We start from the raw sequence: 14,221 nt of genomic DNA, 5'->3' as shown, positions 1-14,221 counted from the left end.
TCTCAGTAATGTACTTGTCTTAGTTTTCAGAAAAAAAGTTCAATCAAAACAGTTGCTTCTGAGGGCATCTGCTGGGTCGGTTAAGTTAAACACAGACAGGTCATCTCAGAAGGTTATGGTGACTGATTTTGGGTATTGCAAAGGGCTCATCTTGATAGATTTTCTTCCAAGGGCACAGGACAATCATGTGGCTTATTAAGAGGAAGTTTTAAGAAAATTGAAAACTACATAGGTGAGAAAAATACAAGGACAGTTGAGCTGAGGAATTTTTTTTTTTCTTTCACGACAATGCTGTTTCTTTGAGGGTCTTACAAGAATTTCATTGGGAAACTTTAACCCATCTACCCCATACCCCTGATCTTGCCTCTTCACTTCAGACTTCATTTTGTTCCCCAAACTCAAGAACATTGAAAAAGAACACGATTTGAGTGCCTTGTTGTTGTTATTAGGTGACATCGAGTCAGTCATAGCGACCTTATGCACAGCAGAACGAAACACTGCCCGATCCTGGGCCAACCTCACTATCGTTGCCACGCTTGAGCCCATTGATGCTGACACTTTGCCAATCCATCTCGCTGGGGGATCATCCTCTTTTTCTCCGACCCTCCAACCTGCCAAACATGAGATATCCTTCTCCAGCTACTGTTCCCTCCTGACAATATGTCCGAAGTACGAAAGACGAAGTTTGGCCATCCTGGCCTCCAAGGAGCACTGTGGCTGCACTTCTTCCAACAGAGATCTGTTGGTTCTTTTGGCAGTCCACAGAACTTTGAATATTTCTCTCTCCTCCAGCACTATAACTCAAAAGCATCAATTCTTCTACGGTCATCCTTATTCACTGTCCAGCTTTTGCATGCATATGGGGTGATTGAAAATACCATGGCTTGGGTCAGGCGCACCTTAGTCTTCAAGCTGACATCTTTGCTCTTCAACACTTTAAAAAGGTCTTGTGCAGCAGATTTGCCTAACGCAATATGTTATTTGCTTCCATGAGTGTTGATAGTTGATTCAAGAAGAATGAAGTCCTTGACAACTTCAGTCTTTTTCTCCGTTAAGAATGTTGTTTTATAGGTCTAGTGATGAGGATTCTTGTTTTCTTTGCATTGAGATGTAATCCTTACCAAACTCTGTGCTCTTTGATCTTCATCAGTAAATATTTAGTCTTATTCACTTTCAGCAAGCAAGATTGTATCATCAGCATATCACAGGTTGTTAATGAGTCTTCCTCCAATCCAGATGCCACGTTTTTCTTCATATAACCCAGCTTCACAGATTATTTGCTCAGCATACAGGTTGAATAAGTATGCTGAATCAGTACAACTTTGTCGCACACCTTTCTTAATTTTAAAACATTCAGTGTTCCATGTTCTGTTCGAACAACTGCCTCTTGGTCCAGGTACAGATTCCTCATGAGCACAATTAAGTGTTCCTGAATACTCATACTTTGCAATGTTGTCCATAGCTTGTCATGATCCACACAATCGAAAACCTTTGCATAGTCAATAAAACACAGGTAAACATCTTTCTGATATTCTCTGCTTTCAGCCAAGATCCAGTGGACATCAGCAATGATATCCCTCGTTCCATGGCCTCTTCTGAATCTGCCTTGAACCTCTGGAAGCTCTCTGTCAATGTATGCTTGCAGCCGTTTCTGTATTACCTTTAGCAAAACTTTACTCACATGGGATATCAAAGATATTTTCCAATGATTTCCACATTCCGTTGGGTCACCTTTCTTTGAAATGGGCCAAATGGATCTCTTCCAATCAGTCGGCCAGGTAGTTGTCTTCCAAATTTCTTGGCAGAGATGAGTGAGTGCCTCATGTGTCACCTCACTTTCTTGAAAGATTTCAATTTTTATTCCATCAATTCCTGGTGCCATGTTCTTTGTCAGTTCCTTCAATGCACGTTGGACTTCTTCTTTCAATATCACTGGCTCTTGATAATATGCTACCTCTTGAAATGGTTGAACATCAACCATTTCCTTTTGGTAAGTGACTCTGTGTACTCCTTCCATCTTCTTTTGATGCTTTCTGCATCATTCAGTAATTTGTCCAGAGAATCCTTCAATAATGAAAGTCAAGGCTTGAATTTTTCCTTTAGTTCCTCCAGCTTGAGAAATGCTGAGAATGTTCTTCTTTTTTGTTTTCTGACTTCAGATCTTTGCACATTTTGTTGTAATCTTTGGCTTTATCTTCTCGAGCTGATCTTTTAAATTTTCTGTTCAGCTCTTGTACCTCCTCATTTCTTCCATTTTCTTTAGCATCTCTATGCTGGAAAGCAAGTTTCAGTGTCTCTTCTGACATCCATTTTGACCTTTTCCTTCTTTCTTGTCTTCTCAATGACTTTTTGCTTTCTTCATGTATGATGTTCTTGATGTCATCCCACACCTCTTCTGGTCTTCGGTCTTTAGTGTTTAATGTATCAAATCTGTTCTTCAGATGATCTCTAAACTCAGGTAGAATATATTCAAGTTCATATTCTGGCTCTCGTTGACTTGTTTTCATTTTCTTCAGCTTGAGTTTGAATTTGCATATGATCAATTGATGGTCTGTTCCACAATCTGCCCCTGGCTTTGTTTTGACTGATGATATAGAGCTTTTCCATTGTCCCTTTCCACAGATGTATTCAATTTCATTTCTATGTATTCCATCCTGCAAGGTCCATGTTTATAATCATCTCTTAGGCCGTCTAAAGAAGGTATGTGAAGTGAACAAATCATTGATTTTGCAAAATTCTATCCTGCGTTCTCTTGCATCATTTCTATCATCGAGGCCATATTTGCCAACTACTGATCCTTCCTCTTTGCTCCCAACCTTTGCATTCCAATCACCACTAATGATCAATACATCTTGATTGAATGTTTGATCAATTTCAGCTGAAGTTGGTAGAATGTCTGTATTTCATCCTCACTGGCTTTCGTGGCTGGTGCGTAAATTTGTATAATAGTGGTATTAACTGGGCTTCCCTGTAGGCGCATGGATATTATCCTATCACAAATAGTGTTGTACCTCATGACTGATCTGGATATGTTCTTTTTGACAATGAATGCAACACCATTCCTCTTCAATTTGTCATTCCCGGCATAGCAAACCATGTGGTTGTCAGATACAAAATGGCCAATACCAGTCCATTTCAGCTCACTAATGCCTAAGGTATGGATGTTGATGCGTTCGATTTCATTTTTGACGACTTCCAATGTTCCCAGATTCATACTACGTATATTCCATGTTCTGTTTTCCAATGGATGCTTACAGCTGTTTCTCCTCATTTTAAGTTGTGCCCCATCAGCAAATGAAGGCCCCATGGGCTTTTCTCCCATGGGCTTTACTCCATTTGCATCATCACGGTCAGCTCTACTCTGAGGAGGCAGCTCTTCCCCAGTAGCATTTTGAGTGCCTTCCAACCTGAGGGGCTCATTTTCCGGCACTATAGCTGACAGTGTTTCTCTGTTATTCATAAGATTTTCAGTGACTAAATATTCATATGTAGTTCATTACTCCTCTTTCCTAGTCTGTCTTCCTCTAGGAGCTCATCTGAAACATGTGCACCGTGGGTGACCCTGCTGGTATTTAAAATAATGGTGGCATAGCTTTCAGAATCACAGCAACTCATAAGCCACCACAGTATGACAAACTGACAGACGTGGTGGTGAGTGTCTTGAGGGTGCCAAAAATAGAAGAGTGCTGAATTCTTTTGGGAAACATTAGAGAGATGGAGCACTGCCTTCAGAAGTGTAGAAACACAGATGAGGGCATCTCAAGAATTAGTAGCTTCACATTTGGATTTTTTTGTTTAATAAAGGGTTCTATGATTAGTGTAGTGGTTACGAATTGGGCTGCTAACCTCAGGGTTAGCAGTTCAAAACTACCAGCTGTTCCGTGGGAGAAAGATGAGGCTTTCTGCTCCCGTAGAGATTTACAGCCTGGGAAACCCTATACAGGGTTGCTATCAGTCGGAACCGACTGACTCCACGAGACATAACAACACAACAATGATTTTATAGAAGTACTTTTTGACTTACCTGTGTGTGTGTGTTTGTGATGCCTGTAATAATATAAAAAATTCTTTGTCATAAATTGCAACTGTCTTCTCCCATGCTGTCACCTTTTTCTTTTCTTAATATAGTTTTTTTGATATACGGAAATAATTTTTTAAGTTTAATATAGACCACTTTATACGTTTCATTGAAGAGCTTATTTTCTCTGTATATTTGTTGATTTGTTCACTTACTAAGCCTTTTGTGTTTAGATCTACAACCCATCTGAAATTGATTTTGTGACTAGTGTGAGGGATGTTGTTGTTCAGTGCTGTCGAGTAGGTTCTGACTCATATCAACAGGGTTTTCAAGGCTTTGAATCTCCACAGGAGCAGAAAGCCTCGTCTTTCTCCCATGGAGCAGCTGGCAGGCTCAAACTGTGGACCTTGTAGTTCGCAGTTCAGTGCTTATCATATAGCTACCAAGTGTGAGGTGTAGGAGTCAATATTCTGTTTCTTTTTTTTTTTTCATATGCATATGGAATTGACTCTGTAGCACTTACTAAGGAGACCAAATTGTATTCACTATACTGGCTCCTCTTTTAATGAGATTAAAGGTAAGTTTGTTAAACTGGTTGTTAAAAAGTGCCATCAAGTCAGTTCAAACCAACTTTGAAGTCCAGCATATTAACTCACAGTACCACACCAGGACACTGGTAAACTGGTAACTGATGGGAAATGTTTTGTTTTGTTTTAATTTAATTTTATTTTTTTATTTTCAAGGTTGAAGAGATCAAATGTCAGAATTCAGAGGTCAGTAAATCCAAATTTAGCTGTTTGTGCTTAGACTTACAAAGCAGTTGGCGGGTGGAGCTGTGTGGGCAATAGCCTAAATTTATACTGCTTTGAGAAAAATATAAACCACTTTGTTCTGTGGGTTGGCACTTCCCCCCCCCCCCAGGAGTCAAAGTCAGATCATTTGAATTGCAATACAAGTTTTAACCATATGCAGAATTTGGCAAATAATGATATCAGGATTCAATGGCAGAGAAGGAGAATAAACTGATATGATTCCTTGTGTATTTCTATTTTCTATCAAAGGGTAGACTCTCTTTCTTGATCCCCAGTATTCAGCAAGACACTTTGAACAAAGTAAGAGTAAGAGTCAGAACCAATAAATACTGCTATGAAGATAACAACCTCTGGAGTGATTGGAGTCAAGCCATGAGTACAGGTAAGGGAATAGCAGTGCATTGAAAGTGAAAACATTGATGCATGGAAATTCAACTAAAGCAGAAAATACACTGATGGCTTGATGTCAGCCGGAAAGTAGTTACAATTGAATTATTTTTCTCCTGTTTAATTACTGTCAGATCACCTATGTTTGCAATCTGCAGCTCTTTGAAAATCCACAATCCAAATGGTGTGTTCCTCTCCTCTGCCTGGTCCTCCATTTTTATTAACCTGAGCTAAAATACGGAATGTAGGCATGTGTAAATCTGCCAGTTGTATGGTGCTAGAGGGCTCCCCTATGTGTTAGATGATAGAATCAAAACTGGATCAATGACCCCGGTGTCATTTAATGGAGATAGACTTATACCTCAATTTGGGGCGGGGGAAAGAATTTGATTAATTGAGAAGCTGATCAAGCGATGTGTCATGCTCAAGTACAGGATTTGAAAGACCTGCAATTTATGTTTGTGTTGTGGGATGGGTTTTGTTTGACTGTAAGCTACTGTGTGTGACTCACTGCTGGAACCTTAAATATCTGCAAACTGTATATGCAGCCTTCACTTACTGTCACTGAGCTGGTTCCGACTCACAGATGTCCTATGTAGGGCTACCGAGACCTCTGTAAATCTTGACAGAAACAGATAGCTTCATCTTTGACCTGTAAAGTGGCTGGTGGGTTTGAACTGCCGACCTTGTGGTTAGCAATCTAATGCCTAGCACACAGCACCGCCAGGGTGCAGTCTCAGGCAGCAGTAGTAGTATAGCACCCAGAACAAGAGAATGCTGTGGGATAGGGCACAGTGATGTGGCCAGATCAGAAGGATACAGCATTTCATCCTGGTACCATATTGTCAGGAATGCAGTGACAGACTGGAATCTGTTCTTGAAAGGATAACCAGGATGTTGAAGGACCTCAAAATCTGGGAGGTGCAGTTGAAAAAATAACTTTGGAAAGTCATGATTGCTGACCTCTACGAGTATTTGAGGGATTGTCAGGTAGAAGACGAAATAGGCTATCTTTTGGGACTCCAGGGGGCAAAATAGGACAACTTAAGAACTTTTAAAAACAACGCTTTACCAGTGGGATAGATGGCTTGGTGAGCTATTCAGTTCCCTGTTAATTGAAAGGCTGAGCAAGGTGTGTTCCAGGTATGGCTGTATTAGTTACTATTGCTGTGTGACTTCAACATTTAGTGGCTTAAAACAAAACACATTTATTAGCTCATCATTTTTTTGGGTCAGGAATCTGGGTACAGCCTAGCTAGGTATCTCTGTCCCGGGGTCTCTTACGAAGTTGTGGTCAAGCTGTCCAACAGGACTGCAGTCTCAATCTGATGGCTTGACTGGGCTTGGAGAAACCACTTCCAAAATAAACTCGTGTGGTTGTTGGCAAGCCACAGTTCCCCACTAGCTTCTGGTTGGAGGCCTCCCTCTGTTAACCACTGGGAGCTTCCCACAGGACAGCCTCACAACATGGCAGCTGACTTCCCCAAGGGAGTGATCCAAGTGAGAGAGCACGTGTGTCAGAATGGGTGAGAGAACCCCCAATATGGAAACCACAGTCTTTGATAACCTTACCTCAGAAATGACATACCATCACCTCTTCTATTTTATTCTTTAGAAGGGAGTCAGTTAGTCCAGGCCACACTCAAAGAGATGGGATTACACAGGGTGTGAACACCAGAAGGTGGTGATCATTTGATGTTAGTTGCACTCATAGTGACCCTGTATGGGGTTTCCAAGGAGTGACTGGTGGATTTGAACCACCAGTCTTGTGGTTAGCAGTCCATTGCTTATTCTACCATGCCAAACCAGGACTCTGGGGCCATCTTAGAAGCTACCAAGTACAAATGGTGCTAGACCCTGATGATAAGTTCTCATGGTCTAGTGGAAAAGATAAACATGAAAATAGATAAAAGATAGATAAAAGCTAGTCTGTGTGTAGGGGTGAAGCAAGGCACTTACTGACAGGCTTGGGAAATGGGCAGTACTGGATTCGAGGTCTTCTGGACCAGCCACTAAACTTCTCTGAGCCTCATTCTTCTCATCTGTCTAGATAAGGGGCAATAATGTTGACCAGCTCGTCTGGTAGCCATATAGGGCTAAGCACTGGACTACGGACTTAGAGATGGGCAGTTCAAACCCACCAGCTGTTCTGTGTGAAAAAGCGGAAGCTTCCTGCTCCCGTAAATATTCACAGACTTGGAAAGGCCGTACTGGATCATTATGAGTCCGAATGGACTTCATGACAGTGGTTTGACTTTGTTTTGAGTAGCACAATATGAGCTAAGAACCGACTGAATGGCACATGGCAACAGCCACAAGCATGTAACAGCACCTAGTGTGGGTGGCGCAAATAGTTTGCACTCAAGTACTAACCTAAGGGTTGGTGATTCAAACCCACCCATCAGCACGGTGGGTAAAAAGGTCTGGCCATCTGTGCAACACATGGGGTCACCGTGAGTCAGAACCGACTCAGCAACAAGGTGGTTAGCTTGATTTATGGTGTCAGAAATATAATAGGTGCTCAGTTAAAAATAGTAGTTACGAATATAATAGTTGCTATAATTACCTTAAAGAACTCTGGGAGCGTAGTGGTTACGAATCGGGCTGCTAATCTCTTGGTCAGCAGTTCAAAACTACCAGCTGATCCGCGGGAGAAAGATGAGGCTTTCTGCTCCTGTAAAGATTTACAGCCTTGGGAAACCCTGTACCTGTACAGGATCGCTATGAGTCGGAACCGACTCCACGACACATAACAACAACAATAATTACCTTAGGGAGCCCTGGTGTGATGCTGTAGGTTAAGTACTGGATTGCCAACCACAATGCTGGCAGTTCAAACCCACCAACCACTCCTCAGAAACCCTATACAGGATTAGTATGAATAGGCACCGACTCCAGGATGCTTAACAACAACACAGTAATGCTAAAAGAGTCCTGGTGTGGTTCTGTAGGATTAGTATTGGTCTGCTGACCACAAGGTCGACACTTCTTCAGACCCACCAGCTCCTTGTTAACCCTCTACATGATTGCTATGAGTCAGAACTGACACAGCAGTACTTAACAGCAATACCAATGATAACTAAAAACCAATAAAAAAAATTATAGTCTCTGTGTTGTTCTGTGCTGTCAAGTCGGTTGTGACTCATCGCAACCCTGTATAGGGTTTCCAAGGAGCAGCTAGTGAGCTTGAACCACCGACTCTGTGGTTCAAACGGACCTTGCAGTCCAGCGTGTTAACCCACAGCACCACCAGAGGAGGACTTTATTTTATTTTCTTTTTTCCTGTTAAGATAGAGAGAACCTTTTGAAGAGCTTTAGAAAAGAGGCAAGAGGCAGAACTCTCTCTGCTCTCACCAGTCTATGACAACTTTTGCTTGCTTCATTTCTAAAAGGATTTTTTCTCTTTGCTTTCCATTTTCCAGGTAAGAAACCCAACTCCACATTCTACATCGCTGTACTGCTCAGCATCCCAGTCATTGTTGCAGGTGCAATCATAGTCCTCCTGCTTTATTTAAAAAGGTAAGGCAGCCACCCAGGCAGGTTCTGTACTTTCTGCTTGTGCAGTTTCTGTGGTTCTTACTCTTCGGGTTTTATGTGTGCCCTGTATATTGAGAAGCATTTTAGCCACAAGTCACTTTTGGTAGAATGGAACGGGGAAGAAGTAATCTTGTGCCCATTTTCTGGTGAGATAAGTGGTGAATGCTCTCTGCAGGCACTGCTCCCTTTCCACTTGTTAAGAATTGTTGGATAGGCCCTAAGTTCACTTTACACCTTCCAATGAAGGGTTAGAAATGAAGACTGTTACTAATTAAATGCTCAGTACTGTCAGAGAGAGGACACCAGGAGGTTGGGCCTATTCCTGGAGAGCGTTTTACTCTCTTGTGTGTCACTAGAGGGTAGTCAGCAAACACTTAAGGTCGCAATGAACCATTTCAGTCACGCAGCACACATTTAGTAAGTGTCATCTCTGTGCCTGCCATTGTGCTAACTCTTAGGTCTACAGCAGCGAACACATCCAAGACCCAACCAAATTGGTTCTAGATCAGTTGTCATTGAGCCGATTCCAACCCATGGTAACCCCAAGTATGTCACAGGAGAACTGCTCCACAGCCTTTTCAGTGGCTGATTTTTTAGAAGTAGACTGCCAGGCCTTTCTTCTGAGGCACCTCTGAGTAGGCCTGAACCTCCAACTTTTCAGTTAGCAGCTGAGCACGTTTGCATGCCCAGGGGCCCTTATGTATGGTCTGGTGGCAAAATATACAAACAAAATAAATAAATGAACAGTGATATGTACAATCTCATGTAATAATCCTATACAGTCGTGTCAGACTAGTAATATAATATTCTAATAGTATGATTTCACACAGTGAAAAGTGAAGTTGTGGGGGGGGGGGAGGGACTAAGAAATGAAAGGAGGGCCAAGGAAAGTGACACCTGAGGGGAGACTCCAGTAAAGTAAAGAAGTGAATCGTTACATATTTGAACAAAGAACATTCCAGACCCTCAGGATGGAATGAGCTTGGCGTTCCTCAAATGTGCCAGGAGATGAGGCTGGAGAAGTTGACAAAGGACAGATAACGCAGGCCATGGCCAAGAACTGAGATTGTATAGTAAACATGATGGGGAAACATTGGGGGCGGGGTCTTAAACAAGGGAGAGATGTGCTTTACTGTCATAAAAGTGTCACATCACTTTAGTCTCTGAGTGATGAATCAACATGGGCAAGAATGGAAGTACGTGGACTAGGTAGGAGGCATTACAGTGTTTGGGGAAGAGCTGATGGTAGGCTGGGTTAGGGGTTAGCGATAGGTGTGGGATATATTTTAAAAGTAGAAATGATGGACTTGCTGATGGCTCATCTGTAGAGATGTGAGGGAAATTGAGGATTCAAGGATAGCTCTTAGATTTTTGGCTGTTGAAACTGAGTGACTAGTGGTGGCCTTGACTGAGACAGAAAAGATGGGTGAAGAGAACTGGCTTTAGAGGAAAGATGAGGAGTTCAGTTTTGAGATGCCTGGTAGATTGTGATGTTGGATAAACGGATCTAAAATCAGGGAGAGGTCTGGGCTGGAAGTTGAACTTGGGGAATCTTTGACATGTAACAAGGAGCTCTGGTGGCACTATGAGTTAGACATTGGGCTGCTAACCTCAAGGTTGGTAGTTCAAAGCACCAGAAGATCCTGGTGAGAAATATGCGACTGTGTGCACCTGTAAAGAATTGCAATCTCTGAAATCCTAAAGGGTAGTTCTACTCAATCCTATAGGGCTGCTCTGGGTCAGAATTGACTCCATGGCATTGGGTTTGGGTGTGACATGTAAATGGCTGAAAAGTCCTAAAACTGTAAGGGACCATTCAAGAAAGTGAGATGGAAAAGGGAAGGGAAGAGGGCAAAGGACTCAACCCGGGGGCACTGCAATTTCTAAGACCTAGGGCATAAGTAGGTCCACGAATTCAAAAATGGAGAGGACAGAGTAAGGAGAAGAAAGAAAAATTAAAGAGGAATGTCCCCTGTTCTCAGAAGATTTTTTTCCTCCAAAGTCATAAACACCAAGGCACCATCTGGTTTAATAAAGTATCATTATTGTTTAAATTCTAAGATATAACTAATTTGTTTATCCTGAGTGTCCCTTTGCCCTACCCAAACTTGATGTTCTTAAGACATTCCTTTTCCATAGCCTGTTCTAGAAATTTCTTTACAATTGCTTCATCCCTAAAGATGACTTGTATTCCCGTTCTTTTGTACAAGCTTTCTTTTAATATGGTTTTCTTTAGGTGACATGTTCCTGTGGGCTAGAAGGTTTAACCTAAAATATCTCTGTTTTCTTAAAGGCTCAAGATTATTATATTCCCTCCAATTCCTGACCCTGGCAAGATTTTTAAAGAAATGTTTGGAGACCAGAATGATGATACCCTGGTAAGCCTTGCCTCTATGTAATTTGAAATTGGTGACTTTAAACTACGTTTGTTTTATTTGTTCGTTTCTAAAAGACAAGAGGAGGACAGGTTTAAAATGTTGGGGTCTTGGGCCAAGTTCACCATTTCAGAAATCCCCAGTACACTTTATCCATCACATATCATTGGTCTCCATTTTCTTCTCTGGGGTTGTTGGTGTTACGTGCCGTCTAAGGTGGCTCCGACTCATAACTATCCTTTATAGGGTTTCCGAGGAGTGACTGGTGGATTTGAGCCACCACCCTTAAGGTTAGCAGTTAACTACTTATCCAACAGCACCACACCGGGACTCCCCTGTCTGGGATACAGGAATGTATTTATCAAAATGTACAGGAGGAAAAAAAAAATGTACAGGAGAAGGGATCCTCCTTCATGAAATTAGCCCATTAGGCAGGCCTTTGGACTCTTCAGTCGTCTTTACGAATTTGATGTGGGGGAATGTAAAGACAGAATAAGCAGTTGAAATGATTTTGTTCATGCTTTTTCCTGGAAAACTGGACCCCAGACATAGAACTACACTATCCTACAGACTCTCATGCCAGACTTTCTGGCTGGGAAATCTAAGACCTTATGAGAACAAAAGAATTCAAGGCTGCTCTGATAAATGCGTTTCTCTAAATAAAGTTATAAAGCCACTAGATGACATAAATATCAGTAATCATTGTCTATGTCTTGAATTAGTAAGGCCAAGCACAGAGCAACTAATTTGGGGTAGTTGAACAGCACGGGAAATAATAGCCTAGACTCTGGAGTCAGATTGTCTGGACTCAAATCTCTGCTCTGGCGTTGACCATCTTGTTGACCTTGGGTAACTTCCTCGGTTTTCCCATATGTAAAGTGGAGAACAGCATCTGCTCATATCATAGTGTTAATATGTGGGTCAAATTAAGTTAATACGTTAAAAATACCACTGAGTATAATCAGCACACTAAGTAAGATAGAAGTCATTAGTAGGACTAATGGTAATACTTTTCAGTTTTCTTTAATCACCAAATAATTCTTGTACTAATGCGTGATTCACAGTGGCAGTGATGGTACGAGGGAGTTTCAAAACGGTCTGGGAAAAATTCCATTCTCTTTTCATTCCATGTTTTCCATGGACTTTTTGAAGCCCCCTCATAGTTGGGATAAGGAAAGCAGGGAGTGCCATCAGAGGAGGATTCATCTGGATAACTTTCTCACTGTGGCATGGTCACAGACAACTCTGCCAGACCCTGGGGGACAGGGCACCCCTAGACAGGTGGCCCAGAAGCTAGGTATCTGATGTGGAGTGTATACACCATAGCTGTGGCCAGTATGGCAGCCAGTGGTTCTTCAACTCGAGTGCTGGTAGGAAATAGAGTTGACTGACTCCCACCTCTGGCAATTCTGATTCAGCAGGTCTGGGGTGTGGCCCAGGAATCTGCATAGTTACCAGGAGCCCTGAAGTGACTTACGATCTTGGCAATATAGGCTATGAAAAAGTCAAGATATCCTTGACTTTGAAAATCACAGTCAAGGATGTTACAACAGCCTTAAGATGTTGGCAAGTGCTGTAGAGTCGGTTCCGACTCATAGCAACCCTATATAGATAGGGTTTCTGAGGCGTGACTGATGGGTTTGAACTGCCATCTTCTAACTTTTAGTTAGAAGAAGTCCAGTGCTTATCCTGCAGCACCACACCAAGACTCCTTCCTTAAGATGATCCCTGTCAATTTCTTTAGTTCACCAGCGACTGTTGCAGTTGCTGGAGGTTGGGAATTGTACAACGTACTTTAACACTATAATCAATTCTTAAAATCTAGTATGTACTAGGCAGTGAATTAGGTCCTCTGCTTCTGGTCCCTCATCACTGCCCTCTGAAGTAGGTGCTGTTAATCTCATTTTACAGATGAGAAAACTGAGTCTCTCAGTGAGGTTAAATAACTAAGGTGTGATTTGAACTGGGTTTGTCTCATTGCGCAGTTCTTTCCCCTCCCTCAAGGCAGATTGCCTTATGTAACATAGAACGCTTGCTCTCAAGACTCTCACCGTCTCCTAAGACTGTTGTGTGATAGAAGTAGTGGGTGTTTTGACAAAAACATTTGGAGTCACATTATGGTCTTATATATATGAGATTAGAAATCTCATTCTGACAATTTGATGGGAATGGATTAAAGTGGGAAGGTACCAGTGTGGTAGCAAACTGGGAATCTTGACCTGGGTTCGCCCCATAGATATTTTGTTTGGCCAGCATGGTTTTCAGCTTGGAGTCTTAGGCAGAGCACATACTCTCCAATTTGTCACAGGCCCTACCACTCCCAATTACAGTACATACTCTAGTTGCACAGGTTGATCTAACACACCAAGCTCTTGAAAGGCATTTGAGTGAGTATACTCCCTCTCTTAGCAAATGGAAATTAGTAAAAATGCCACGGCATAAATGCACGCTATCAATGAAAACATGTTTGGATTCAATAATGTGTACAAGACATGCCAACTGAAGCATTGACGAGATAAACATTTTTAAGAATTTAGTAAAATTCTACAAAGTGATAATATGTAGTGTTAACAAGGAGATTAGAGACTAGTACATTTCATGCACTGCTGGTGGTACTGTAAAATGGTATTTTCCTCTCTGGAAGGCAGCTTGGCAAAATGCAATAAGAATCTTTGATCCTGTTAGGCTTTTAGGAACTCTAGTTTAAGGCAACACTCCAACAATGGCACAAAGAGAAGCAATGCAGCATATGTGTATAGTGTAAACAATTAGAAATCAATGGAATATCAAGAATGAAAGATTAGGTTTAAAAATTTTTAAGTTGAGTTTTCTAAACATATAATCACAGCAAAACATCAGAGTAAAAATATCATAAATGTATATATATATATATGTTGTTGTGTGCTGTGGAGTCGGTTCCGATTCGTAGCGATCCTGCATAGGGTTTCCAAGGCTCTAAATCTTTACGGGAGAAAACCTCATAAGCCTCATCTTTCTCCCGCGAAACAGCTAGTAGTTTCGAACTGCTGACCTTGTGGCTCACAGCCCGATTCGTAACCATTACGCTACCAGAGCTCCATATATATATATAT

At 41.7% G+C, this 14,221-nt stretch overlaps 1 protein-coding gene across 1 annotated transcript in view; it reads left to right on the top strand.

The window, feature by feature from the left end:
- The window catches only part of IL13RA1 (interleukin 13 receptor, alpha 1), a 77,262-nt gene that overhangs the window by 50,283 nt on the left and 12,758 nt on the right, over positions 1-14,221 (top strand). The window contains exons 9-12 of the mRNA XM_006872129.1: positions 4,762-4,791; positions 5,080-5,212; positions 8,640-8,736; positions 11,048-11,132. Coding sequence (XP_006872191.1) covers positions 4,762-4,791; positions 5,080-5,212; positions 8,640-8,736; positions 11,048-11,132 — 345 coding nt within the window. The remainder of the gene's footprint in view (positions 1-4,761; positions 4,792-5,079; positions 5,213-8,639; positions 8,737-11,047; positions 11,133-14,221) is intronic.

Source organism: Chrysochloris asiatica, unplaced genomic scaffold (genome assembly GCF_000296735.1).
Source record: "Chrysochloris asiatica unplaced genomic scaffold, ChrAsi1.0 scaffold00183, whole genome shotgun sequence".
NCBI lineage: Eukaryota > Metazoa > Chordata > Mammalia > Afrosoricida > Chrysochloridae > Chrysochloris > Chrysochloris asiatica.
Note: the sequence above shows the minus strand (reverse complement) of the source record. Positions and strands in the feature narration are given on the sequence as shown.